General features: G+C 51.6%; 1 protein-coding gene and 1 non-coding gene across 17 annotated transcripts in view; both read right to left on the bottom strand.

The window, feature by feature from the left end:
* LOC105099564 (partitioning defective 3 homolog) overlaps window positions 1–25,522 on the bottom strand; it is a 535,951-nt gene that overhangs the window by 171,052 nt on the left and 339,377 nt on the right. For 14 of the 16 annotated variants that reach the window (XM_064479503.1, XM_064479507.1, XM_064479509.1 and 11 more), the window contains one exon: window positions 13,664–13,883. In XM_064479503.1, the coding sequence (XP_064335573.1) occupies window positions 13,664–13,883 (220 nt within the window). Of the gene's footprint in view, window positions 1–9,201; window positions 9,344–13,663; window positions 13,884–25,522 lie in introns of those variants that run through there. The other 2 variants (XM_064479511.1, XM_064479512.1) reach the window with 1 other exon arrangement.
* TRNAP-AGG (transfer RNA proline (anticodon AGG)) lies at window positions 582–654 on the bottom strand. Its single transcript has one exon. It is a non-coding gene; the product is annotated as a tRNA-Pro (tRNA).

The raw sequence follows: 25,522 nt of genomic DNA, 5'->3' as shown, positions 1-25,522 counted from the left end.
AATCACAGTTTACTAAAAAAATTTTTGAACCCTCATGAGTCCTGGGGAAACAGCTGCGGTCTGGAGCGCGGGCGGCTGCTGCTGCGTCCCAGTGGCTCCATGTCACGATGTTCAAAAAAACAAACAAAGGAAGGCTTCCACACAAGGTAATTTTAAAGCTGGCGCTTTGACGAAGCCGCCCCCCTCTGTGACCTGAGGACTGTCCTTGTTGCGTAAGTGGGAGAGGAGGCTGGAGGAGGCACTGTTGTCACTTTGCAGCGGAGTCATCAGTACCTGCTGGCTTGTTCCCGCACTGCCCATGGGGGACACGGACGAGCTGAGATCGGGGGAGGTAAACTCTCCCCCCGAGGGAAAGAGCGACCCCCAGACACCAAGACCAGCCATTCCAGGCACCGTCCCCCCAGCTGACAGCCAGGCAATGGCTTGCTTAAAAAAATCAATTCCTCCCACCCTGATTTCCACAATCCCTTGTGAAAGCCTGAAGTTGGAATTCACATGCCACTTAACACACCACTTCTACTGCTCAAGACCACGGAAATCTGGCACAGGATTTTGTGCTTGTGGTTTTAGTTTTTTTTAAATGGAGGTGCTGGGGATTGAACCCAGGATCTCGTGCACCCTAAGCACGCACTCCACCCCTGAGCTACAGCCTCCCCCACCTCCCCTCTTAAAACAGGAGCTGATATATGATCTCTTTAACGTGGAACAAGCATTAGCGTCAGGAGGTTCTGTCTGTACTGAAGTCACACGGAGACACTCAAGTACAGCACGGAACAATGGCCACCGTGCCGCATGGTCCAGGGACATCTCCCGACGTCAGCAGGTCCCCTGCAGCCAAGGCCATGAGCACATGAGCACTGGCGGCCTCTCAGCGGAAGCACCGTTGTGCACATCCTTCTAATTCCTAAGGCGCACACTCCTAGTCTGCTGTATCTTTCAGATGCCGTGTTTAAATGAAAGCACTCAGTATTTGTCTCTCTCTGCCTGACTTATTTCACTCAGCTTAACAATGGCCTCCAAGTCCATCCACGCTGCTGCAAATGGCAGAATTTCATTCTTTAAAGCAGCAGATACAGAGAACAAACTAGTGGTGACCGGAGGGGGAGGTGAGCTAGAGGGAGGGGATTAAGAGGTACAAACTATTGGGTGTAAGACAGACTACAAAAAATATAGTGTACAACACACGGCATCAGGCACAGTATTTTATAATAACTACAGAAGTGAGTAGAATCCTTAAAAATGGTGAGTCCCTATATTGTACACCTGTAACTCACATAACACTGTACAGCAACTATATACTTCAACAAAACAGAAAAGAAGAAAGTAAAACAAAATAAAATAAAGAATCACACTCCTGCCCTGGCTTTGACGGCCGCCCTCGTCTGTCCTCCTCTCCCTGCGGCGGCCTCTCCTGGTCGCCAGCATCTCCTCCTGCTGACTGAGTCCCCATGCTGAGCCCCGGCATCCGAAGGGTCCTCACAGCTGAGGCCTCGCCGCCCCTTCCCCGCACACGTTTCCCAGGCAGCCCGTCCACGGACACCGTGGGGGCACAAAAGTCACCTCCTGCACCTTCAGCTCCCAGACCTCGGCACTGCCAGGCCTCCCCCATCGGCCCGCGTCGCCTGCGCGTTCACCTGCAGACAGGTTAACGCCAGGGTCAGCGCGGCCCGCGTCCTCCAAATATGAACCTCCTCCGAGTGACTCTCCGCCCAGCTGATGGGGCCACGACCTGGGAATTACTTCTCAGGGTTCCTTCCCTCCTGCTCTTTTCCATCCAATCAAATAAGCAAGACCCCTGGGCTCCTCCTGAGAAAGAGATGCCACATCTCTGTCCCCTCAAGCCACCGCCCTCTCTGAGCAGCATTCTTCCAACAGCGGCCCAGCAGAGGTCCTGCATTCTCTCTGGTTCAGCCCTTTTAATTTTTAAAATTAAAAATTTTAATTTTCTTAAAAAAATGTAAATTTTATCAAGCCAGTCCCTTCAATGGCTTCCCAAAGTTAGAATAAGGTCCTAACTGGGTCAGGAGTCCATGACAGGCCGCCCTGCCCCCCCAACCTCTGCAAACCTGGAAGATTCCTACCACCTAAGCAGCATTTTTCAAGTTGTGTTGCAACCCATTAAAGACGTAAAACTGGCCGGACTCACCCAGCATTTTCCAAGAATGAGTTACAGAGCAGTAACAGTGCCCACGTGGCATCCGGCAGTCACATGGGGCGTTCTCTGCACCAGGAGGGGGTCTTTTGTACAGATTCACTCATTTTAGCTTCCAAGCAACCCTGTGAAGCAGGTACCATTATTATCCACACTTGACAGTTGAGAAAAGGAAAGCACAGAGGTGTTCATTAACTTGCCCCAGACGTAAGGCTGCTGACGGCCCAGCGGGGATTTGGACCCGAGCAATCTGACTTCAGAGTCCAGGCCCTTGATCTCTGCCCTCTGCTGCCTCCCAGCCACGTGTGCCAGAGCCCAGCCCGTGGAGGAGGGGCCGGGCCACCTGCACAGTGTTCCTCTGAGTCACTTCTGCAGGTGAGCACACGGGTTGCTGGCGGGATGTGCAGGTGGGAGGATCCTGTCAAAAGCGTCTGAACCCGGAACCCCTTTCAGATACAGAACTCGCAACATCAGTGAGAGCTCGGGGTTGGGTTCAATTTCCGGAGGAAGGCTGCCTCTGCCTCCTGGGCTGGAGCCACTCACCCTGACCTGCTCCCCGGGGCCCCACAGGCCCTCTCCCGAGGCCCCCAACGGCCGAGCCGATGCACTCACTGCCCTTCAGCGCTCCATTACACCCACCGCCAAATCCCCCGAAGCTGGCCTCATGCCTAGGCTCCAGCAGGCCCCCGGTAAGTATTTGTGAAACGTACGAATTAAAGCTTTCACCTCACCATTACTCTAAACCCATACACACCCCATAACCAGACTTGAAAACAATCCACCCGCTCATGTTAGGAACAGTTCTTTCCCAGTAAAACAGCCAGTTAATTTCACTGCCCACGTGACTCCTGTGGACCGTATGCACCTGCAGGACTACGTGCTGGCGTCGGGGTCACGTGACCGGGCGGCTGATGGGGACACAGAGGCAGGACTGGACATGGTGGGAGAAGGAAGCGGCTCCCTTGAGAGGCAACCAGGACCAGGGGCCACCGCCGGCCCGTGTCAGGTACCTGCCCTTCCTGCTGGAGCACCTGTCCAGGGACACGCTGCCCCGCCACCCTTCACAGGCTGCAGACCTCTGGGCCCCAGATCTGCAGCTCTCACTGGCCAGTTTGCAGAGGAGCAGGGAAAGTTAATCTTTAATAGGACGCTTATCATGAAGTGCTGAAATAGTGACGGCCCACTGGGAGCCTTCCTGCTCATTCACACTCACCTTGAACTGGAGACACATCTGACCAAGGCGATCGCCCTTCCCCCTTCCCTGCTGTGCTCAGGACAAGCCAGGTGTGCAGCAGACGCCGAGCTACACAGATGACGCCAGTGCTGTGCCCACGGCGTGGCGATGCTCCAGAAAGACACCAGAGGGAAACCACTGTCCTGGGAGAGCACCTGTGACCAAGGTTTACTTTCTTAAAACTGTTCCAGAATCAACCTAGACTGCGATGAAGGAGTAGATGCACTCGTTCTCTCAACTCAAAACGTTTTTAGTGCTTTATTCTAAATGGAGACAGAATTAAAAAGGGAAGAAAAGAAACCTGAAATTCTCGGAAGTGGAAAGCACAGCTGAGAGGCTTTGCTAACAGCTAACATCAGCTCTAAGAGCAGAAATGAGGTAAGTCCCTGCAAGCAGTGCTGGGCGTCTGCCAAGGCTGGGGCTGAGGATCCCAGACAGGCGCGCGAAGCAAAGGAGCCAGAGAGACAGGGACAGCCCAGCAGAGCGAGGCCCCAGGGTGGAGTGCATCCCAGCACGGGCAGGTGCCCACGCGGGCGCACGGATGCAGCCAGGGCCAGAGGGACGGGGGCAGAGGAGACACCAGAGGATTAGCTGAGGAAGTGGAGGCTGAGAACGTATTCTCGGGAAAAGAATGGCCTCAACTATTTTGAGAGAGAAAAACACACAGGGAGTTCTCTTCAACGCCTTGTGGTGCCTGTAATAAAAAATATGAAAACAAATGTATGTATGCACACACGTGACTGAAACAGGACGCTGGCCACCAGAAACTGACACATTGTAACTGACTGAACTTCAATTAAAAAAAAACTAAAACAGCAGAAGAGGAAAAAAGAGAGGAAAATAAATGAAGCAGCAGAGATGCAGCAAGATCTGAGGCACGAGATGGCGTGGAGTCAGGAGGGGGCAGAGCGCTGCCAGGCCTGCAGGGCCCTCCTGAAGGCAGAGCAAGAGCCAACTGGGGTCCTGTCGGCATCACCAGCCGCCCAGGTGCGGCGCAGACAGGTGCGAGGGGCGGCTGCGGACAAGGGATGGGGCAGTGGTCACTCTTAATTAACAGTGAAAGTTCTGAGGCCTTAAGAATTATTTTGAGGAGAGAAGGGACCAAGACGAAGGAAGCTGCAGAAATCAAGGCGGAACAAAAGCCGGTTCCCAAGGTGCTCAGTCCCGCGCCCCCTGCCAGCGGCAGGGCCTGCATTTTCAGAGCCACAGCCACTTCATGCGATGATCACAGCAGCCTCGGCCCCACACAGGTCTGGGGCAGCAGGACACGGGAAGAGGCTCAGGGGGGCCCAGGGGCCCGGCAGAGGGGCAGGAACGTGGCCGGCCCTCGATGGGGCTGGCGTTCCAATCCAGCGGCTCTTCCTTCGCCCACACGTGGCCTCGGTGACTGGTTCCTCTCCCCACCTGTGGGTTTCATTTCTTCATCCATCAAATGGGTTAGAAAGAGCACCCACCTGCAGGGTGATGCGGAGCATTAGCGGGGAGAGTAATGCTCTGGGCAGCAGCGCTCACTGACCGCACACGGCAGGACGCATGCCACCTGAGGGGGCTCGTCTCCTAAAGGAAGTCGTAATGGCCAGCCCAGCAGCCCGATTCAGAACCGAGGGCCAGGAGGTGACCGCAGATCATCCTCTGAATTAAGAGAGACCCCAGCACAGACGGGGGTGCTCTGCAGTCAGTCTGTGTCCGTTCCGTTCGCTGCAAAGTCCTGTTCTTTCTTCAGGGACTGGAATTATGACATAAACCGGAAGATCATGAGCCAGAGACGTGATGTTCTCCATGCAGAAGAGAAGTCGGTTACCTTGTAAACACGACACACGTTGTGGGAGACACAGGGCTGGGCTGCCCCTCCCACCCCGGGCCTCAAGCCCCACCTCACTTCACAGTCAGGACCCCTCTGCCCATGGGCTGGGAGGGAAATGGGAGCTCCGGGGCGCCCCTACAGGGGGGTCAGGCCGCACGCTGAACCCCGCGGGGTGGCCAACACAAGGAGGAGGCCGGACACAAGGCCACTGTCTCCAGGCAGGTGTTCACAGAGCTTGTGAGCAGTAAAACCAAGCTTCTGGCCTCTTTAGGGATGGAATCTTACACGGTCTCCTGGAGCCTGACGTTTGCGGCTTAGGAAGACATTAATAAGGCAATTTTAACATTTACTCCTTGCTTGAGTCCACGACCCGGTGACCACACAACCCGCAGCCAGGAGGCTGGGCCCCGCCTGACACGAAGCATTTCACCTGGCAGCGCCTCATCTTTTCTGCAAGTCTGATGTAACAGAAAACACTTCAATCACTTACGGCTCCCAAGAGCAGAGAAAACAGCGCCTCCACAGCCGAGAACACGATGTAGCTCTGAGTGTGAAAGGCCTGCCGTCTGGGGACCGGCTCCTCGGCCACAGGCTGGCTCGGGAAGCCATATCACCTCCCCAAGACGGGGACAAGCAGGCGCCCTGCCCCGGGTGGTCAATGCACCGAAACCCAGAACGTCACAGTCACCACTGTCCCCAGCAATTCTATGCACTTGTTTATCTGTTCACCCAGCAAACACGCTGTCTCAGTCTGGACTCCACCAGGAGAGACAAGGGTTCAGGGCGGTGGTCTGGAGGGACTCTGGTGGGAGGCAGTGATGAGGGCAGGAGAGGTAGCCGAAAGGACGTCCCCAAGCCCGTCCCACTGCGGGCCGGGCGCACGCGATGTGTGGGCAAACCCTGGAGCAGGGAGGAGGGACAAGGCCTCCCATCTGCACAGGCTCAGGGCGCTCCCGGCCTGATCCACTGTGGCTCTGACGTCCACAGGGCTGGGTGGGGCCCGCAATGCCACGTTTGCGACAGGCCCCCAGGACCTGCCGTGCACTCTCAGGGAGAAGGGCACAGGCTCGCACCTGAGCACCCTAGCCCTGTGCTGTGGGGCCTGGAGCACACTCACGCCGGCTTTCTCGGGGCATCCCACAACGAGGCTGGGGCGGCACTGACGGGGGACGGCGCCCCAGCACCCCTCACACTCACTGGGCACCAGCGATGCACCAGGCAGCCCACGAGGAATACAGCCAGGAGAAAGGGCTGACGGTCCCTGCCACGGCCAACATCTTACTAAACCAAGTAAGTGGGAGGCGCGGCATGTCAGGGCGTGGTAAGTGAAGAAGGAAAATAATGCCGGAAAGTGGGGCAGGACATGTCCCGGGGGAGGGGCCGTCTGCGGTACTGGGCAGGCCCCTGAGAAGCTGACAGTTGAGTAAAGACACTGGAGGTCCAAGAGTGAACCCTTAATCATTGCAGAAAAGATTATTCGGGTGGAGGACAGAGTGGGATCAGAGGCTGGACCGGTGGCAGCTCAGAGAAGAGGCAGGGAAGTCAGAGTGACGTCCACAGAGGAAAGGGGGGATGAGGTGAGAGGCTGGGGGCAGATGGACCCTGCAGACCCACTGGGAGACAGAGCCTTTCTGCTTTCACTCCAGGACTTGGAAGGCTCCGGGGGGTTGAGAGGAGGGACAGGCGGTGACTCCGCAGCTGCGGAGTAAGGGACACACAGCAGGAAGCAGGGAGGGGAGCTGGGGGCTGCTGCCCCCATTCAGGAGGGGGCGGGGCGCTGAACATGCGAGGATTATCAGTTCTGAGCTTAAAGGGTGGGCTTAGAGCTCATCTGTCCTAAAGGAAAAAATGTGAGTAGAAAGGTTAAGAGGAGACCTGGTTATTTTACTCTGACATGAAATTTAAGCCAATTTTCATCTTTTGTTTCCAAACTGGCTATTATTAAACACAGGTCAGAAGAAAACCATCCAACATTCAATTATGTAAGAGGTCACCTCCCCCGTGAATTCTTTAAAAGACTGTTGGAGAGGATCAAAACATTGCTTTTATATAATAATCTGTGGCTTGATAAAAACGCACTGGGGAATAACATGTACTTGATCCATTACGTTTAATGTAAAAGATACAGAGCCTCTAAGGGTAACAAATGAAAACATTCAGAAAGACGACCTCCCATGTATGTTGTGGTAAATGTCATCAGCCAAGCCCGTCTTCCAGGGCACGTTTCAGTGGAGAGATGGTATTTATTTACCCTGGGTTAGCAAGGACTGAATAGTCACCAGCCTTCAATTTTCACATCAACTGCAGAAAAAGGAATTCCATTTTCTACACAGTCTGGAATCGAAATTGACTTAGCATCTCAGAACTGTCAAAAATTTCTTTTACGAAAAGGTTTGCTTTACAGAGACTAGAAAGTAGGTGTCATCCTTGACATCTGAGTTCTGTATTCAGGCCGCGAGTTTCTGGAAAAGCAGTGTGAAAAAAACATCAGAAAAGGTCTTGGCCAGGCCCGGCCGTCACGCTCGGAGCCCTGCTGCTCCCGCTGCAGTCAGCTTGCACGCTGGAGGTGTCAGGGGCTCCCCGCTTCAGACTCTAACGAGGACCAGAAGAAACTTCGCGGAGGATGCTCTGGGCCGCCCTGGAACTGTCTCTGACAACAGGTCGGTCTCACACTCATTTTACACTATTTCCATTCAAATTAAAAGAACCATATACGAAGTACAGGATTTACAAATTCACAGCTTATTCCAGGGAAACCTCCCATTGCGTGTACTTCTCCGACAGACCTGTTCTCTGTCCAGATGATAGACAAGAAAAGAAAATGATGCAAAATCGCTGTTCCAGCGCGTTTATTTCCCAGCACAAAGTACTGCTCCTGCGTCCCATTAAATGGGCATCATTTTCGACACGTTTATTGTAGCTGCATCCCTGAACCACCAGCAGGGCTGCCGTGGATTAATTTTTACCAGTGAGAACCGGTCCCATTACTCCACAGGGCAGCTGGGCCCCAGCCCAATCCACAAGCCCTGGTATCTCTGACATGAGCACATCGTCCTGAAATGACAGTCAGGAGGGCTGAGCTGGCCGGGGAGGGGGCGGGGTGGGGCTGCCAGTGGCGACCAGGTCAGAACAGAGCAGAGGTGAGTCCTCCTCCCCAGCCCCCGCCCCAGTACCACAGTACCACTTATCGGCGCTCTTCCTCGCCAGCCCCACATTTCTCTTGTCACAGGACGCGGCTCTAGCGTTCTCAGGAAACAGGGCTCACTGTGTCGTCTCTCTGACATCCCGCGGGGGCCATGAAGGAGGAAAGGCTTGTGGCCCAAGGCTTCACTCCAAAGGAAGAACCATCTAAGATCCACGGCAGGAGCTTTCACATCTGGGATTGCAACACCTGGAGATGGCAGCTCTTCCCAGAAACATTTTCATAAAAGAGCGTGTGCTCGCACGCCCTGGGTCCCAGCAAACCTCGGATTACCGTCTGCCCAAGTCTCTGCTTCCTCCCGCTGGAAGAGCTGGAAGGTCCAGCAGAACCCGAGCACAGACATCCTTTCCTCAGCCCCGCCCCCGTATTCCTCTCAACTGCGTAACCCACTGGCCAGAAAGTCCCTTTTGAACCGGCCCCCAGGTCCATCACCTGATGGGTGCCACTCCCGACCCACACGCCTCAGTGCCCACGGACTCTCTCCTCCACCTGCCCGTGTCCCCAGCCACGTGTCACACAACGAAACCGAACCGGGACATTCATGCTCCCAGAGCCCCAGCCTCACACCTGACGCAGTGCTGCTGGGTTCAGAAACACGCCAGGAGCACGGGGGTCCCACCAAGAGAAAGGGCCAAGAAAGCAGAGAGGGAAACTGGGAGGGGCAGAAACACATCTCTGCTTCGCCCAGCTGGACTTCAGCCCCCAGCTTGCCCTCCAGAACAAAGAGGTTCCAAATCCACAATGACAGAAATCACCAAACGCCCAAACTGCTGGCGTCGTAAACAAAACTTGTCAACAGCCACGAAGAATTCGTTAAAAGTACATTTATTGTTTTCTTAAAAAAAAAAAAGACAACAAAAACAAAAAACTGACAGACAAGTGTGCAATGTGTGCTTCTTAAGACAGTGTGCCTCTGGAGGTCATCTCTTCTCGGGCTTCCGTTTGGCCAGGCTAAACGGGAGACACGGGACAGACACATGTTAGTGAGCACAGGAGGGCGCGGGCCGCGCTGCTGGCAGGGGCCCGAGCGGCGGCGCCGGGACCATGACGTCGAGCTCTGCGGCCCGGCCCTGCCCCTGGGTCCTGACAACGGGTGTCTTCTAAAAAGGGAAAGGCGGCAGTGTACCTGACTTCCACCAAACAAGGCTTCCAACTAACTGACCCATTTCCTGGTGCGGAACCGAATCAAAACCGTGCGCAGGGGCCCAAGGAAGCGCTTTCGGTGTGGCTGCAGGATTCAGCTGTGACGGGAGCCGGGATGCACGACTTCACTTTAGCAGCCTGGGTGATGGCCCTGGCTCCCCCACCCTCCGACTGTGTGCACACCACACGGTGCACCGGAGGCACAGGCCAGGCACGTCCAGGAACCTCCGTGGTTCAGAGGGCAGACCATCCCAGGACATTTGAAAGTGGGCAATTCAATTCTGGGGGCAAAGTAGTATCAAATCACACTTATTTCAGAGCTTAAAAAAAAGGAATACATAATTTTAAACTGCTTCCTATCTGAGAATACTGTCCTAAATATGGACTTTATTATCTTGTTGATTATTTCGATCTGGAGATGGAAACTAACGCAAAAACACGGTGCTTAAAAGCACAGCTGCCTTCCTTTAAAAATGGACACATTTAAGACCTGAGACAACAGATCTCTCCTTCTAAAATATAGACTTGGCTCCCTCTTTAGTGACAGTTCAGGAGTTGCAGAATGCTAAGTACATGTTTCACGTATTAAATCTGAGTAGCTACGCATCCCAGGATCAGACACCTACAAGGGCTCAACGCTTCAGCTCCCCTCTGCCCACGGTCCTCACATCAGCCAGTCAGCTGCCTGTTTTGTGGAGAAACTCAGTTTCTCAGGTACAAAGCCCTGTCATCAGGGCGATGGCAGCGCCTCAGGTGGAGAGAGGAGGGGGCAGACCGAGGAGAAACGCGGACAAATACGAAACGCCTGGCGCTCGTGACTTGATTCCTTACAGGCTGCACTGCGGGAAGGAAAGCCTGCACTACGGCAGCCGAGCACGCCATGCACCCCGTCGTGGATAACAGAGGGGCGGCCCCAGAACCGCAGCACCCTCTCCCCGAGCTGTTTACCGACAATCGGACCACGCCTGTGCCTGCTGTTCAGCGTGTGAAGTCGAAAGCCAGGGCGCCTGTCTGCACCAGAGACTAACACACCTACCCCAGGCGCCACGCTTCCCTCGGGTACAGGTTTGAAGGCATGATACATCTATTTGGCACCCAACAAATTTAGCCAAAAATCAAGACAGTGTATGGGGTAGGGACAGGGTGTGCGTGTTTGGGGGCTGTGGGGAGGGACGTGGTGGGGAGGAGAGCCTGTGAGCCTGTTTCTGAAGGAAAACTTACTGTTACTGCCTCAAGCAACTAAAGAGGAAAGCGCTCACGCCCAGAAAGCCAGTGTCCCCGCCCCCACCCCCTCCCCCCAACTAAGTGAGCCAAAGGCCAAGACAAACTGCAACCACACACACACACACACACACACACACACACACACACACACACACACACACACACACACACACACGCCTGCTCCGGACACCTGCAGGCCTCTGTTGGGCACCACACTTCAGTCTCCTCACAAGGCGTTCTAAGAAGTTATTTGCCCAAGCACATTCCGATTAAGCTATTTCAAGGCAACACTGCTAAGGAAATCACATCCTATTCTCCATAAAAGAATAAAGAGACTGATTTTAAAATCTTACTATATTCCCCTGTTATTTAATAAAAAAAAAGGAAAACATAAAAGAATCAATCTGAAAGTCTATTAGTCTCAAATAATTAGATCCAGTAGGCACAGAAAGCAGTAAAAAAAATGTTTTGAAAAGTCTAACGATGCTTTGAGCATCTTCTCAGATACTAAGGATATAGCATAATGCTGTGAAGGATTGAGAGCCAAGAGACAATCAAACAAAAAGCTCATTTTAGTCCAACAGAGTATTCTCAGTTCATTTTCAAGGAGCAGCATTCGGGAAGCTTCAGCCACTTCCCGAAAGGAAATCACGTTCAAGGGAACCAGACAAGATGCTGCAACCCGCTCACGATAAACCTGCGTTCCCCATGTGGCAGTGTGGCGCTCTCCTGGGAGAAAAGGCTCTGTTCTGTGGAATTCGTACACTTTCCGGGGTGACAGCACTCCCTGCGTGGCTGACTTTAAGCCACTAGCATTTAGTGTTAACACAGCACAAACACACCCAGTGTAAACAGCCTCAAAGGCAGAGATCGCAGCAAAATGCAATAAAACAACAAGGGAGTGATGAGTTTCCGTATTAATTACCTTTGCTTTTTATAGAACTGATCTAATTTTTAATAATGTCTGGGTTTAACAACCAGCTGCCAGAATTTCTAAAAATTGAACATTTGGTTCTCATAAGCCAGTGTGGACCGACTCCAGCAAATCATTCCCAAAAAGTGTGGATGTCCGGGATCTTCTTTGTGGCCATTCTTAAAGACTGGGAGAATGTGAGCTTAGTTTTCAAAAAATAACCTTCAGCCCTTGCACTTAAACACAGAAGTCTGATTTTCAAAAATACGCAGGCCTTCAAAGTGACAGTGGGTCATGGCTGGCTCTCACTCCAGGCTGTGGGTACAACCTAGAGAATTCGATCCAGAAAAAACATCAGAGAGCGTTTTACACAACTTTTCACAAAAAGGGGGTTGGGTTAGGCTGCGCTCAGGGTCCCTTTGAAACAATATAAATTTCACCATGGCCCCCACACTCTCCACCCCTCTGGCCCCCAAAGAAAATGTTACCGTGAAGCCTCTCTTATCCAGGGGCTGCAAGTTACAGGAACAGATTCTGTGTAACTAAAATAATGTATAGTTTGTAAAATAAAAGAAGTTGGCTCATCTGTCATTCCACAGGAGGAGCAGACCACATCCAGCACACACGGTATAGAAGCTGCCACCGTCAGCCTTCAGGGGACGCCGCCCGGTACAGTAGGCCCCGGGAGACGACACTGTGCTCCAGGCTGGGCGGCCAGTCCCAGGGCAGCTTTCCCCCCACTTCACACTCTGATTTAAAGAAGACAGTGGTGCAGATTCCCTCCATGTTGATGGATGGGGCAGCCGCCCTATTTCTGTGCCAGACGGCGGTGCCCGGCTACGAGCTGTCAGTTTGCATCTGTGGAACAAGAGCCCTCCGCCTAACACCCAGGCTGAGACAAAGGGGACGGGAAGGCAGGTCCACCTTGAGTGTCCCGGAGGCGGGCTCTAATGAGGGGCGCTCAGAAGGAGCGCTGTGCAAACAGGGAGAACTGAAGGGAAAGACGAGATTCCCAGACGCTGCAGCACGGAGGAGGGACCTGCGCTCGTGCTGAGCCTGCGGGAGATGCCGCCGGGGGGCCAGGCGAGGGTCACCCACGTCTGATGGCTCCTGCTGCTGCCCGTGACTTAGCCGGACGTCCCCCAGGGCACATCTGCTGGGTGTGCAGCCTGTGGGCTGGGCCCACGTCCTCAACTTGTCTGCGGCTCCCTGAGTTATGGAGCACAAACTCGGGACCATAAATCAGGGAATTCTACAAAAATAAAGACCCTTTTGCACGTTTTGCAATTAAAAACAAAAAGCTACAAGGAAGGGACTCGTGGTGCCAGATGGAGTATTTTGAAGATTCATGTGCCTACACCGTATGTTTTCCATTTTAAACCATCAACTTGATATGTTTAGGGGGTTTATTTATGGAACGATCAAGCGATCTTTGATAATTAACATTAAATACCTGAATATTATCAATCACCTCACATGAACGTTTATGGGAGAAGTTTCAGAGCAACTTCTGAGTAACTTGTCACTTTTATTGTGCAGCAAGGATTTGTGAAAAATAAATGACCGGCTAAGTAATCCGAGAGTATAATTTAGGGGCACAAAAACAGCCGTCAGGGAGCAGGCAGCGACTACGCAGAATGACGTCTCTACTGACTGAATTCGTAAGTGTTAAATGAACGCATGGTTTCACTGAAGCTCTGTTGGGCTTGTCAGGGACGCACCTTCACACGCTACCCAACTAAACACCCAGCCGCTGTTCACAGGCACGAAGGAACGAACGAGACCCAGCCCTGCGTCCCCACGCCTGCGACGCCCCAGTGGGGCTCAGAACGCCCCTCCTTCCTCTCTACCGTTGTCTACACGGCTGGCATCTCTCAGGCTCTTTGAAGGGGTGTGAAATAGCTCAGATGACATCCTCAAGAAAGCAAAAGGTCAGGCGAAGCCGGGGAATCAGAGGAGGCGCCAGACCTGCGGCCCTCCCCGGCACCTACCTGAACATCTCGCCCAGGCCCCGCAGCTTCCCCTTCTTGGCTTTGGCCTTCTCCTTCTCCTTGTCCCTGTCTTTCTTCTCCTTGCGCGCTTTCTCCTTTCTCCTGTCCGTCTTCTCTGGGCTGCCGTTCACCTGTCTCTCCAGGGAGTGGGAGGGCTGGTCACTGGCCGTCGACACCGACTCTCGCCCCGATCTCGAACTTTCCTCCGTGTCTTCTTCCACTTGGAAGGAAACAAACGAACAGAGAAGATAAGGAACACAGGGAACCCAAGGAACAAAAATAAGGAGGCTAAAGTCACATGAGAATTTTCCTTCCCACATTCCCAACAGGGGTGGCAGCGCTGTTTACTTCTGAGTAGAATCGGGAGGAGTGCGGTTGTGGATGACGCTGCCCGTGTGTGCGTGTGCCTTGGGGAAGGGGGGGGCCCTTGTGTGCGTGCGCCTGGGGGGAGAGGGCCCTTGTGTGCGTGCACCTGGGGGAAGGGGGCCCTTGTGTGCGTGCGCCTGGGGGGAGGGGGAACATGTGTGCATGCGCCTGGGGGGAGGGGGCCCCTGTGTGCGTGCGCCTGGGGGGAGGGGGCCCTTGTGTGCGTGCACCTGGGGGAAGGGGGCCCTTGTGTGCGTGCGCCTGGGGGGAGGGGGCCCTTGTGTGCGTGCGCCTGTGGGAAAGGGGGCCCTTGTGTGCGTGCGCCTCAGGGAAGGGGGTGGCCACCGGTCAGGGAGGAACAGCAACAGCAGTAGCAAAGGTAACCCTAACAGTGACAGTGACACTGACAACAGACACACTAACACCAACAGTCACAGTAAGGGTAACAGCGACAGTGGCAGCACCCAGCTCGCTGAGGCGGGGCGCACACGGTGGGGGGTCAGCAAGCCCTCATCGCACAGCAGGACCCCTGAGGCTCCTGTGCGCTCCCCCTGCAGAAAGAAGACATGCAGCCCCTGCCAAGAGCCTCCTTTCCTCTTGGCTGAGCACCCTGTGCACCCACCGCGGCCCCCGTTAACTTGCTAAGCTGCGCCGGTCAGCAGTGGGCACCAGTACCAGCAGTGAGCTTGCTTCCTCAGCCGCCCCCCCACCCCGGGATTCCTGCGCGCAGGAGACTGGATCTTCACAGCCGCTCTGCCTCCTCCTTCTAGCGTCATTATCTTTCATCACGAGGCCAACATCACCAGAGCCTGCCAGTATGTGTTCTAACCCACGTAAGTCTGCACACTGGTCTACACCATGGCCAGTGGGCAGAGGTGGGTGGAGACACAAAGGCATAAATTCACAGCCTCACACTCCTTTGAACTGCGCAAATAAAAGCGCTCCTCACTGATAACCATAGCTCATCCTCTGAACCAACGCTCAGTAAGCACATGGTCCAAGGACATAACCCCCAACTTTTCGCCTTTGAAAGAATGACAACTAGAGTGGGTTTCCACCTACAAAAGAACTTTAGGTATTTCTCTATTAAAAAGCATCCGATGCCCATATTAATAACCATTTTCAGAAATCTTTTTCCAGATGAGTTGCCTAAGGTTTTCTTCCAAATATAATAAGAACGGTCAGGGCTCCATGGTCACCCCTTACAATCTGAGGTCACCTTCCCCCCCGCATGAACAAATAAAGGAGGAATCAGCGCTTCTGAACTTCTTCTAACACAGAACCGCGTAAGACAGTCGGAAACCCTTCACAGAGAACACACCTCTACAACCAGTTCGTGTATCTTCAAGGGAAACTCGGTCTTGCCGGTCCCCAGTGCCAGCGTCAGCAGAACACAGAATCAGGACTACAGGACAGCGGCTGAAATGGCCTGAGCCCTCAGTGTCCTGATGGGAGACCTCACAGTCTGAGAAGAGGCCGTCAGGTGACGGCAGAACCATGACCAAGGAACACTGTTTTTCCCCACAAAATGCCAGCCATTCACATAACACTAAAAAAAAAGTGTTGATTTCTTTTGTTTCCACGTTTGATTAAAAATAGGAGCCAACAGATTTCCCATCCCAGCAGGTCACGCCCTAGGGATAGCCGAAGAGTAAAAATATCACGGTGTCTAACTCCGGTAGGTACTCTGAAGGTCACACAGACCGACTTCTCCCCTCTTCTGCTGGGGGAGAGAGGTGCGGGGGGGCACACTGCGGGTTGGGGCTCTCTCTGCTGGGGTGGGCCAGTCCAGCTATCCCTAGCCAGACCTCATGCAGCAATCTGATCAAGTCGGCTTGTGACTGCTCAGTTTCATGCTTCATACAGCAATGTATGTGGGTCATTTATCATCTCATCTCTTCTCGGTTTGCCTGGAAGCTCATCCCGGCAGCCAGCGCTGTAGCCCAGAAACCCAGCGTCAATCCTGCGTGGCCGCTCTGTGCTGCGACTGTAGCTCATACTGATGAACTGACTCCAGAAGCCCAGTCAGGTGTGCCCAGAGACTCTGGGACAGGCTCGCAGCCCGGGAGACGAGCCGACAGGGTGGCCTCCCTCTGTGCTGGGACACCTGACAGAGCCACTGTCCCCCTCCAAGGGACAAGGCAGCTTTTAAGTCAGTTGCTTCTTTCCCTCTCTGTCAATTCATATGGAAGCAGGAAACGTGGGCTTGTGAAAGGAGACCAGTTATGACTTTCAGCTGGGCCTTGCTAGTGACAATCCATAGCTTTACAAGTAAATGCTGGGTTCAGGGCTCTGATTTCTGTGTGGTCCACAGAGCAGGGAAAGAATAGCCTGGGAAGGACGGCAACCCCAAGGGCTTCCTCCTGTGTAGTCTTTTCAAAGGAGCACTCCCCACGAGGACGTACGTACAGCTAAGCAGGGTTATCGAACAGCACCCGTGAACACGGCTGGCTTGCTCCACCTGATGGCAAACCTCCACACCTAGGGAAACGGGTGTGCTCTGGACTTTGATGTAATGGATCAAGTCGTTATAAAACAGTTCTCCAAGGTCCTCAGGAGCTGTAAGACTTGGGTGTGCTTGCTGGTCCACTCAGCTAGACAAATGGGTGCCGGTGACTCTTCTCAAAGTCCCGCATGCAAAACTGCCTTTCCCTGCATGTTCCCCTTTGTACCAACTTCTACTACCGCACCTCTCCTAGGGCAGGACTGCAGGTTTCCCTTTCTCTAAGCTTCCAGACTGAAGACTGCGGGGCAGACAGCAGCTGCCCGTGACTGGCTGTTCGCTGGCAGACTACTGGTAAACCTTTACCCCAGGCAAACAAACTTTCACCCTGCGTGTCACCACCCCTCTGGCTTCAGAACAATGCCCAGGCTCCTCTAATTAAGCCCGACAAAACTAGCCACACCCCAGCCACAGTAACACCAGGAAAGCCCATTGTTCTCGCACAGCTCTAATCAGGTCCTGGTATATTTTTATGCTGTTATTGTTAGCACTATTCACGTGGTCTAATGGGCTTTAGAGCCCTGCACAATGTCTGAAACTATAAACAAAAAAATGAGCTCAATAAATGTAAATGACTTAGTCTTCCCCAGCAACCATTACCATAAATCATGAATGGAAGGATCGGTGGCAGTTCTGTGCGTTTTCTGCCTAACGGTCCTGGCAGCCGCACGCGGGGCATATGTCTGCGCTTGGCTCCAAGCAGAGTGAAGGCGGTGCCTTCACCACCATAGGCTGGAGCCGCACTGGGTGCCAGAGCCTCCCACGTGCACGGTACTTTCCTCGTGTACATCATGTAACATTTCCTTCACCAGGTGAAACTGGGGAAATTAGTGTTAAACCGTTTATTAACCTGAGGTTTTGTGACCTCATTTTATAAGATGCAAACACCGAGCCCGGTGTCCTGCCCCCCAGCAGGTGGGCTGTGTTGAAAGGACGTGTGCACGTTTGAGAATTCTTTATGCTTATTGTGAACACTGACATAGATAGCGCACCCTCACAGAAACTCTTCCGGGGGTGTATGATTTAACGAATCCCTCTGAATGCCAGCTAATTAAAAATATTTAGCAATATGTGGCTTCGTATGTACAAACATAAGATGTTCTTTTAGAGCATCGCACTATATATGCTTCAAACTCGAAAATCATTCGACAGAAAAACATAGGAAACACTTTACCCTGTCCCTCTGCCGAATCACTGTGGTTTTTAAAAGTTTAAATAAATTGGTTACACATGCTGAATTTCTTTAACAAATGTATATAGTCGAGGTCACTGATTTAAGTTTTAAAACCAGTCTTTGTACATTTAATAGTAGCTTTATAATACGGTGCATAAAATATTTTTATTCCCTTTAACTAAGAAAACAAACAAAAAATAGTCATAGAAACACTTTTTCAAGTCAGAACAGCACTGGGAACATACTACCAGGGAAGAGTTTGACCCGTTGTATTCGCAGAGTAGATGCCGACGCGAGACCTGCACACAAGCCTACATTTAGGTGACTCGCCACTTTAAATGCTGTATAAATTTACATTTTTTTTCTCCTTAACTTTGCTCTTTCCAGGTCACATTTGCTTTCCTTTGGCAGATGCTCTGCACAAAGGAAGATGCTTGTCCCCTTCCAGACAAGTGGGAGCTTCTGTTTCTGACCCCCATTTCTGCCTGTTTTAGCCTCTACACGCGCTGAACTGCCAGCTACCGTCCCATCAACACAGACTCTCCCGTTTCTCTTTCTAAAGAAGGTAAAACATGAAGCGGCTTAATTCTCTCTAAGGCAGCACGTTCTGCAATTGAGACGCACCTAATTACCATATTTTCAACAGATGCAAATACAGCTCAACTAAAATTCCAGTTCATGTTACAAATTGAGCTACTCAGTTCTGCAAGGTATCACGTGAGGACGGGGTCACTGAGAAGTCTGGAAAAGACAGGGCATGTAGCTGCCAACGATTCTGGAGAAACGGACTTAGGTTTCAACTGAAACTCAAAGTTCTGGAGCTTCTGCCTTCAAGAAATATTTCTACCTGGTCATCACAAACATTTCACTGTCGAAAGTTGACTCTAAGCCACACGGTCATTCATCTCCCCCTACCCCTCAATGAGAAGCAACACTACTGTTGGTACTGAAATGATCTCTGTTGCTTGCTTATCCAAAGTCCATTCCTTCCTTTCTTCTTTCTAATGCAACCCTGATCATGTTCAGGAATGCAACCCAGCCTTAAGGGGTGCGTTCATTACTAAGTTCACCCTAGTCTATGGGTGCCCGCCCCCGCTGAATTACTAGTCCAATGTTACAAGTCCAAGAAAGGCGCCATCACCCCACATGGACACATTCCAGGCTCAGGGAGAAGGCTCACTCCCCTCAGTCGGATACGAGCCAGGAAGTACAAGGCCCTGCAGTTCCCCTGTGAATAAGGGCACTTGAGGATGGCGCGACAGAGTGGGCAGGAAGGGGTGGGTCTCTGATTCCACCATCAGGCTGTGGCACCAATAACGCCAGCTCCAGACCCCAGTTATACAGGACAGTGCGCTTCCATACGGACTGAGCCAGTCTGAGGTGGATTTTTGAATAAACGCAGCTGAACGCATCCTAAGAGGTACATTGTATAAGTCAAACCTTAGAGCAGCTGGGAGCCCCTCAGTGCCACTTACCTCAGGAGGGAGATGTCGCCATGAGTGACATCCTAGGCCGTGCTGACAATGTGACTAGAATTAAATGATTTCTTCAGACTTATTACTAGTGTTAAACGAATTGGTGCAAACATCCAGAGAAATACAAAACAGAGGAAGGACAAAATGAAAATGACAACATTACTTGCTATTCACCAGGAAACAAGCACTCTCCTCTGAGGGCTCAGCCAAAGGGGCCACTGAATGTTTGTGGGGTGCATGAGCAAACAGGTAATCGTGTGAAAACCAGCTTTTATTGCCCTCTGTTTGTAAAGAGCAACTCTAGGAATTAGAAATATCTAATTTTAAAAAAACCCCACATACTCCTGAGTAATTTACAATTTACTTTGGAAGACAAAGGATTAAATGTAATTGTACACAAGATTACCCAGTCTTCTCACTCTATCTTCTTAAAACAAAATTTAAAAGGAGTGAGTTAAAATGAGACATTAGTAACTGGAAAGGTTCACTAGACTGAGCAAATCCACTGATCACCACAGAGTTCTACTGACTAATGTTTCATAAAACACAATGTAATAAAAATAAATGCGGACTGGGCTCCCAGGCACTGCAGAGTCCTGCGTGGGATTCGAGAACTTTCTTATTATAAATATAAATATATATTATTTTTGTTTCTTATTTTAGTTGACTAATCTGACTTTCGAAAAGGAGGAAAAGATGTGGGAAATGAACAGCTAGTGATACAGATGGTGTCGAATAATTGGATCTGCTTTCCTGGACCCTGACTTTTAACATCAGAATGATGAGTTCCTGGCAATGGAAAAACTTCGCTTTTTCAGAACAGTAAAAACACACACACACAAAGCTGGCAAGAGATATGAAAAATTAAGAAGCTTTTATACTCAAGTGCAGGGTGGGAATAATAACTGACGTTATGAAGAACAAAGGGTCTGACCGCGACAGCGAAAAGGACAGGAAGGAGTCAGGTGACACTGATCAGGGGTCTCAGAGAAGGGGCTTCAGGAGCGGCAGGGATGTTCAGATGGGTGACTCCTAAAACACTGTTTTAAAATTAAATTTATTTCATTTAAAAGGAAAAAAAACACCTCTCAGTTTACAGTGGGGTGAGCAGTAGAGAGACAGAACAATAAAACTGCACTCCGAGAGACCGGCCACCAAAGACCATTCATTCTTCACTTCTGCTTTACACCGTAACTTCCCTCACTGCATCCCTCCAAACAGACGGGGAAAACGTTCCTGAAGCTCCGGGCAGGGTGTCACCTCCACCTCCCCGTCCCCGAGAGGGCGCTGCGGAGCAAGCACAGGAGGCTCGGCTCCTCCCTCTTCCAACCCTGCAAACGTGTTTTCGGTGAACAACCGATTTTCACGTTCAAACGATGGTCCCCGGCGGAGACTGTCTCCCGCCCACGGGGACAACCTACAGAGAAGCTGAAGGCTTTCAATTCAACAGACCGAACGGGCCGGCTGCACAAGGAAAACGGCAGCGTTCATAACCCTCCTGTTGCAATGGCCACCAAGAATTTCATTTTTTATCAAGGACGGAATTGCTGTCAAGTGGATGTTTTAACAATCTACAAAATATTATTTATGGTGTCAAGGGAAAAGAGTCCAAGTCACTGCTCTGACTCTTTAAGTGGAAAAGCAAAAACAAATAACAACACAAAAATATGCAAGTGTGATGAAACAGTGAGTGGCTAGCAAAGCTGTTTTGCCATTTATTGAGAAATCAAAATGACAAAGTCAGTGCTCTTAACTCTCACATCATAAATCCATATTGGGAGATCCACAAAAATTTCTTGATGTTAAAAAAAAACACACTTTATACTAAAAAGTCTCAGACACATTCTATATATAGATTTACTTTGACTTATGATGGGGTAATGGCTCGATAAACCCAACATAAATTGAAAATACCACAAGTCAAAAATACACTGAATACACCTAACCACCGAACATCAGGGCTTAGCCTCCTTGCCTTCCATGTGCTCAGAACACTTACATTTTTTTCCCACAGTTGGGCTAAGTCGTCTAACACAGAGCCTACATTAGAACAAAGTGTTGAAGGTCTCATGTAATTCAGTGACTGCTGCACTGAAAGTGAAAACCGGACTGGCTGTCAGTGCACTGGTTGTGTTCCCTCACAATGGTGGGGCTGACGGGGAGGGGCAGCTGGCTCTCACCACCCAGCATCTCCAGAGAGGATCTGCACACCACTGACGAGGGAGCAGATCCAAATTCAAAGCCAGACTTATGTTTTCGACCAAATGCATGTCACTTTTGAACCATCATAAAGTTGAAAAATTGTAGGTGGAACCATTGTAAATCGGGGAACATCCATGCTCAGTTAAGGCTTTAGAAAGTCAAGGGAGAGCCAGATTGCTTGGGGGGAGTTTCCTGAAGAAGGAAGATGACAGTCCAATGGGAGGGGGGTAGGGGAGAGCCAGGGGCAGAGACAGACGCACCTGGCAGACAGCGCATGGTCTGAGTGAGAAGGGGCACAGAAGGACCGCGAGTTAACTCAGCAGGTCTAGGGACAGTAGGACCAGGGAGGGCACCCTCACATCTTCAGATATTAAATATTGAGGATTTGGGCTAGACTGGACAGGAGGAGTGAAATGCGGAGATTTCCTGGGGAAAAATTAAGAAAACTTGGTAATGGGGTGATTACACGGTGAGATGGTGATTCTGAGTGTCTGAGCGGGAGGTGCTAATGAGCAAGCTCCAACCTCATCATCCGTCTTCTTGTGTGTGAGCAGCTAAGCCCGCAGCCGCAGTTTCTGCCTTCTGTCTGGCACTGCCAGGCATCACCCCTCACCCAGATCACGTCACCATCAGAGAGCTGATCTCGCCAACAACCCCGCTGCTTGCCGCGTTGTCCCCAACCTCCCGCTCTCCAACCTGCCTCCCCAGCAACCATATTCTTTCGCTCGAGGCTCTTCAAATGCTCTTCACTGTCCTTATTATAAACAAAAACCATTTAAACAAGGCTGCCTGTGATCCATGCTCTGTCTATGTCTTAAACCCCATTCCTTAGGGCACTCTCACCTGCAGGGGGCACATCACCCTTACTCCGGAGACGGTCCCCACGCACGTGCCCCTACGTCCCTCTGCATCCCACTGAGGACCACTCAAAGCAGCAGGACTTGCTGCAACCACGGCCTCTTCTGGGATGCACTTTCCCCACCACCTCCCCCTCCACTCGAACTCCTTGAGGGCTGAGTGGGTCCCCCAGGCTTTGGTACCATGGCAACCTGCACACCACCGTGGCCCTCAGCCACTAACCACATCGCTTCTCAAGTGTCAGATTATCCACTGGACTGAACCACCCCCAGCCCCTCAGGAACTTACAGCCTCAATATCAGATTTTAGGTGCCACAACTCATGAATACTTTATAGTAGTTTTAGTGTAACGAGTTTTCCCATTTGTAAGTTTAATATCCTAGGAAACTCACAGGGCTGCATATCAGAGCGCACGCACTTGCGGTTCAGTTTCCAAGGATGATCTTGGTCCTACTGTTACACACTTTTTCCCTATCAAAAAATGCTTAAAATGAGGACTCTACAATTCAAATACTTCAGATGTGACTTTTCATCATACTTTCAGCTTAACTTACTTTTCTCCTAGAAAAAGAAGTACCAGGAACAGACTGGGCCCCTCCCCATGCGTCCACCCCTGCTGCGTTCAGAAAACCCCTAAAATTAAGGCTCCTTTTCTTAAACTGCAAGTGATACTTAAGTATACAAGTTGGCCTAAGAGGATAAGACAGGTTATTCTTGGAGGGAGGGAGGGACGGAGGGTGCAGTTCAGGGGCAGAGCACGTGCTCAGCATGCACAAGGTCCTGGGTTCAATTCCCAGTACCTCCCTTAAAAAAAAAAATACAACAGGTTATTCTAACTCTTAGCAATTCAGAAAAAGTATTTCTTATAGATCAACACCCAACTAGCCATTAAGACGGATTAACCAAATGGGGAACCTTCTACAAAGTGCTCTGTGATTTTGAAACTCACATCCTGAACTCTTCCTCTACAGATTTACGGAAATCTAATGTGGCTTCTTAAGGTACAATTAGACCTAGTTTGCATTACTTTTGCTCAAATCAGTACCCATAAAAGGTGTGAGAAGTGTGCAGGATGTGAGAGTGCAAAGTCTGAGCCATCCATGCAATGTGCTACCTGGAAGCTCATAAAATAAACCAAACTTCCCCTGGAAGCTCTCAGATGAGCTGCTTCACTAACATACATTCAGTTTCCTCAAACCTCACACTGCTAACCTGAATTAACCATAAAGCAACTATAAATATAAAGCAATGCTCTTTTCTGGCCCCTGTTAAGAGTCCTCTAAGAAAGTAGGCAAGCTACTCAAAAGTAATCTCTCCCTGTTTTCAAGACATCCAACTCTCACATTTAAAATAGTAAACTGGATAGATCTTAAAACTGAGAGGTGCCATGAGCAGGATGGCACTCGGCTTTGTTGTTCCCCTTGACCCCAACCAAAAGCTGTTACTGGACTGAGAGTGAAGCTTACGATTTGGCAACTTTTAATTGAGGGACGATAACGGGGCTATTTTCAAAAACAAAACAAAGGAAAGTTATTCAGCATCCATGGTCTTGGCAGCAACGGACGCTGATTTATCATGGGGGAAGCAGGCGCTGCTCGCTGGGAGCCAGGCGGGGCGTGTGATTTGCATAGAAGAGGGAGCAGATTGTGGATGCCCTGACCTGTCAAACACAGGTAGGGCCTAGGAGATAATGGGTCCCAGAATACAAAGCTCTTGATCCAGACAGACACACAACATGGAGAGGCCAGATGGATTAAATGGGAGACAAAAACGCTGGCTTCTGCCATCTCCGTGGGAGGACCGTCAGTCTTACAGGAGATGACAGGTACCAGACCGCATGTGGACCCGCCCATCTCTTGGCCACATCACTGTGCTTGTGCCGTGAGTTCAAAGCTGCCGAGAGGGCAAGCCTGTTCCCAGCCACAGGGAGGAGCACAGCCAAGAGCCACCAGCCTACCTCCCCCCAGGGCTGCCCTGGAAAGGGGCCGAGGGCTGTGTGGGACAGAAACAGGCGGCTGGAACAGCACAGGTAATCCCCCCCCACGCCCCGCACGTTTCTAGGCTGCACCGACTGCATCCTCACCAGACGGCCGTCTAACAAAGACTGCTCGGACAGGCTCCTCTTTGCAGAGCAGCCCTCAACAGGGACACGCATCTTCACTTCAACCGGCAGCCACCACTGAGTCCCACCTCCATACGAGAAAGCCCCCCAGCTCCGGGGTCCCTCAGAGCATGAGGACAGCAGGGCTGAGACATGCCGCCAGGGACAGTGCCCACATGGCGTGGATGCAGGAGTGGGAATGCGGGGGCGGGGGTGCGCGGGGGCGGGGGTGCGCGGGGGCGGGTGCACAGGTGAGGATGCAGAGATGAGGATGCAGGGGCACAAGCAGAAACAGGAACTCGGACAGTGGCACAGGCCATGTGGACCACACAGTGAGAACTGTCAGTCTCTGGAAAGGATGGTGCTGAGGGAACTGGAGGAGGAGCTCCTTTCTCACAACTGTGCTTAGTCCTACGTAAAGGAGACGGTCCCATGACCACCAGCAGTGACATCAGCCTTGACAGATTTTTTTTTTTTTAAAGAAAACAAAGGGTTTGCAGAGGCACTGGAGGTCTCGGCCACGCAGGTCCAGTGTGGGACACAGAGAAGGAGGGACGAGTCGCTGCCGACCCAGGGGCTCGCTGCCTGTCTCTGTGCACGCAGCGCTGCTGGCTAAGCAGGTGCTACTCACTGACATGACAACATCCCCGACTCCCACACTTCACCCAGCCCCAAGCCCGGCCCTGCGGGAGTGAGACTGGTGGCGTCTTTCTTCCCGGGCTTTCCAGAGAAGCAGGCAGGACTGTGGTCAGCCCGTGACCGGGCCGCAGTGTCAGGAGACGCTAAACCTGTGCGGCACTGCAGAAAGAAGTCATCCACACCCGAGCTTTTAAAACTTCATCTGAAAAACTGCGACCTTCCCTTTTTAAAACTTTAAAGTTACGGAGAAGCACCATGTTCAAAAAGTGATTTAAAAATGCACACAGCCATTGGGGTGACAGCAGGGAGCAGGTGACCTTGCAGTCCCATGGGCTTGGCCTCCCACGTGCTCCCCGACTCCCCCAAGCCCCCGAGCCCCCCCAATCCCAGACGCACAACATGCAACCTGAGAATCAATGACCTCGGCATCCGAGTCTTCAGTTTTACAACTGAGGGGATTAAAGCTTAAGGCTTTTAAGCAACTTCACCCAAACCCCAAACTAGTGAAAAGAACTGGATGGGACGTGAGTCATCGGACCAC

Source organism: Camelus dromedarius, chromosome 26, assembly GCF_036321535.1.
Source record: "Camelus dromedarius isolate mCamDro1 chromosome 26, mCamDro1.pat, whole genome shotgun sequence".
Taxonomy (NCBI): domain Eukaryota; kingdom Metazoa; phylum Chordata; class Mammalia; order Artiodactyla; family Camelidae; genus Camelus; species Camelus dromedarius.
The sequence above is the reverse complement of the archived record's forward strand: the minus strand, read 5'-3'. Positions and strand labels throughout refer to the sequence as shown.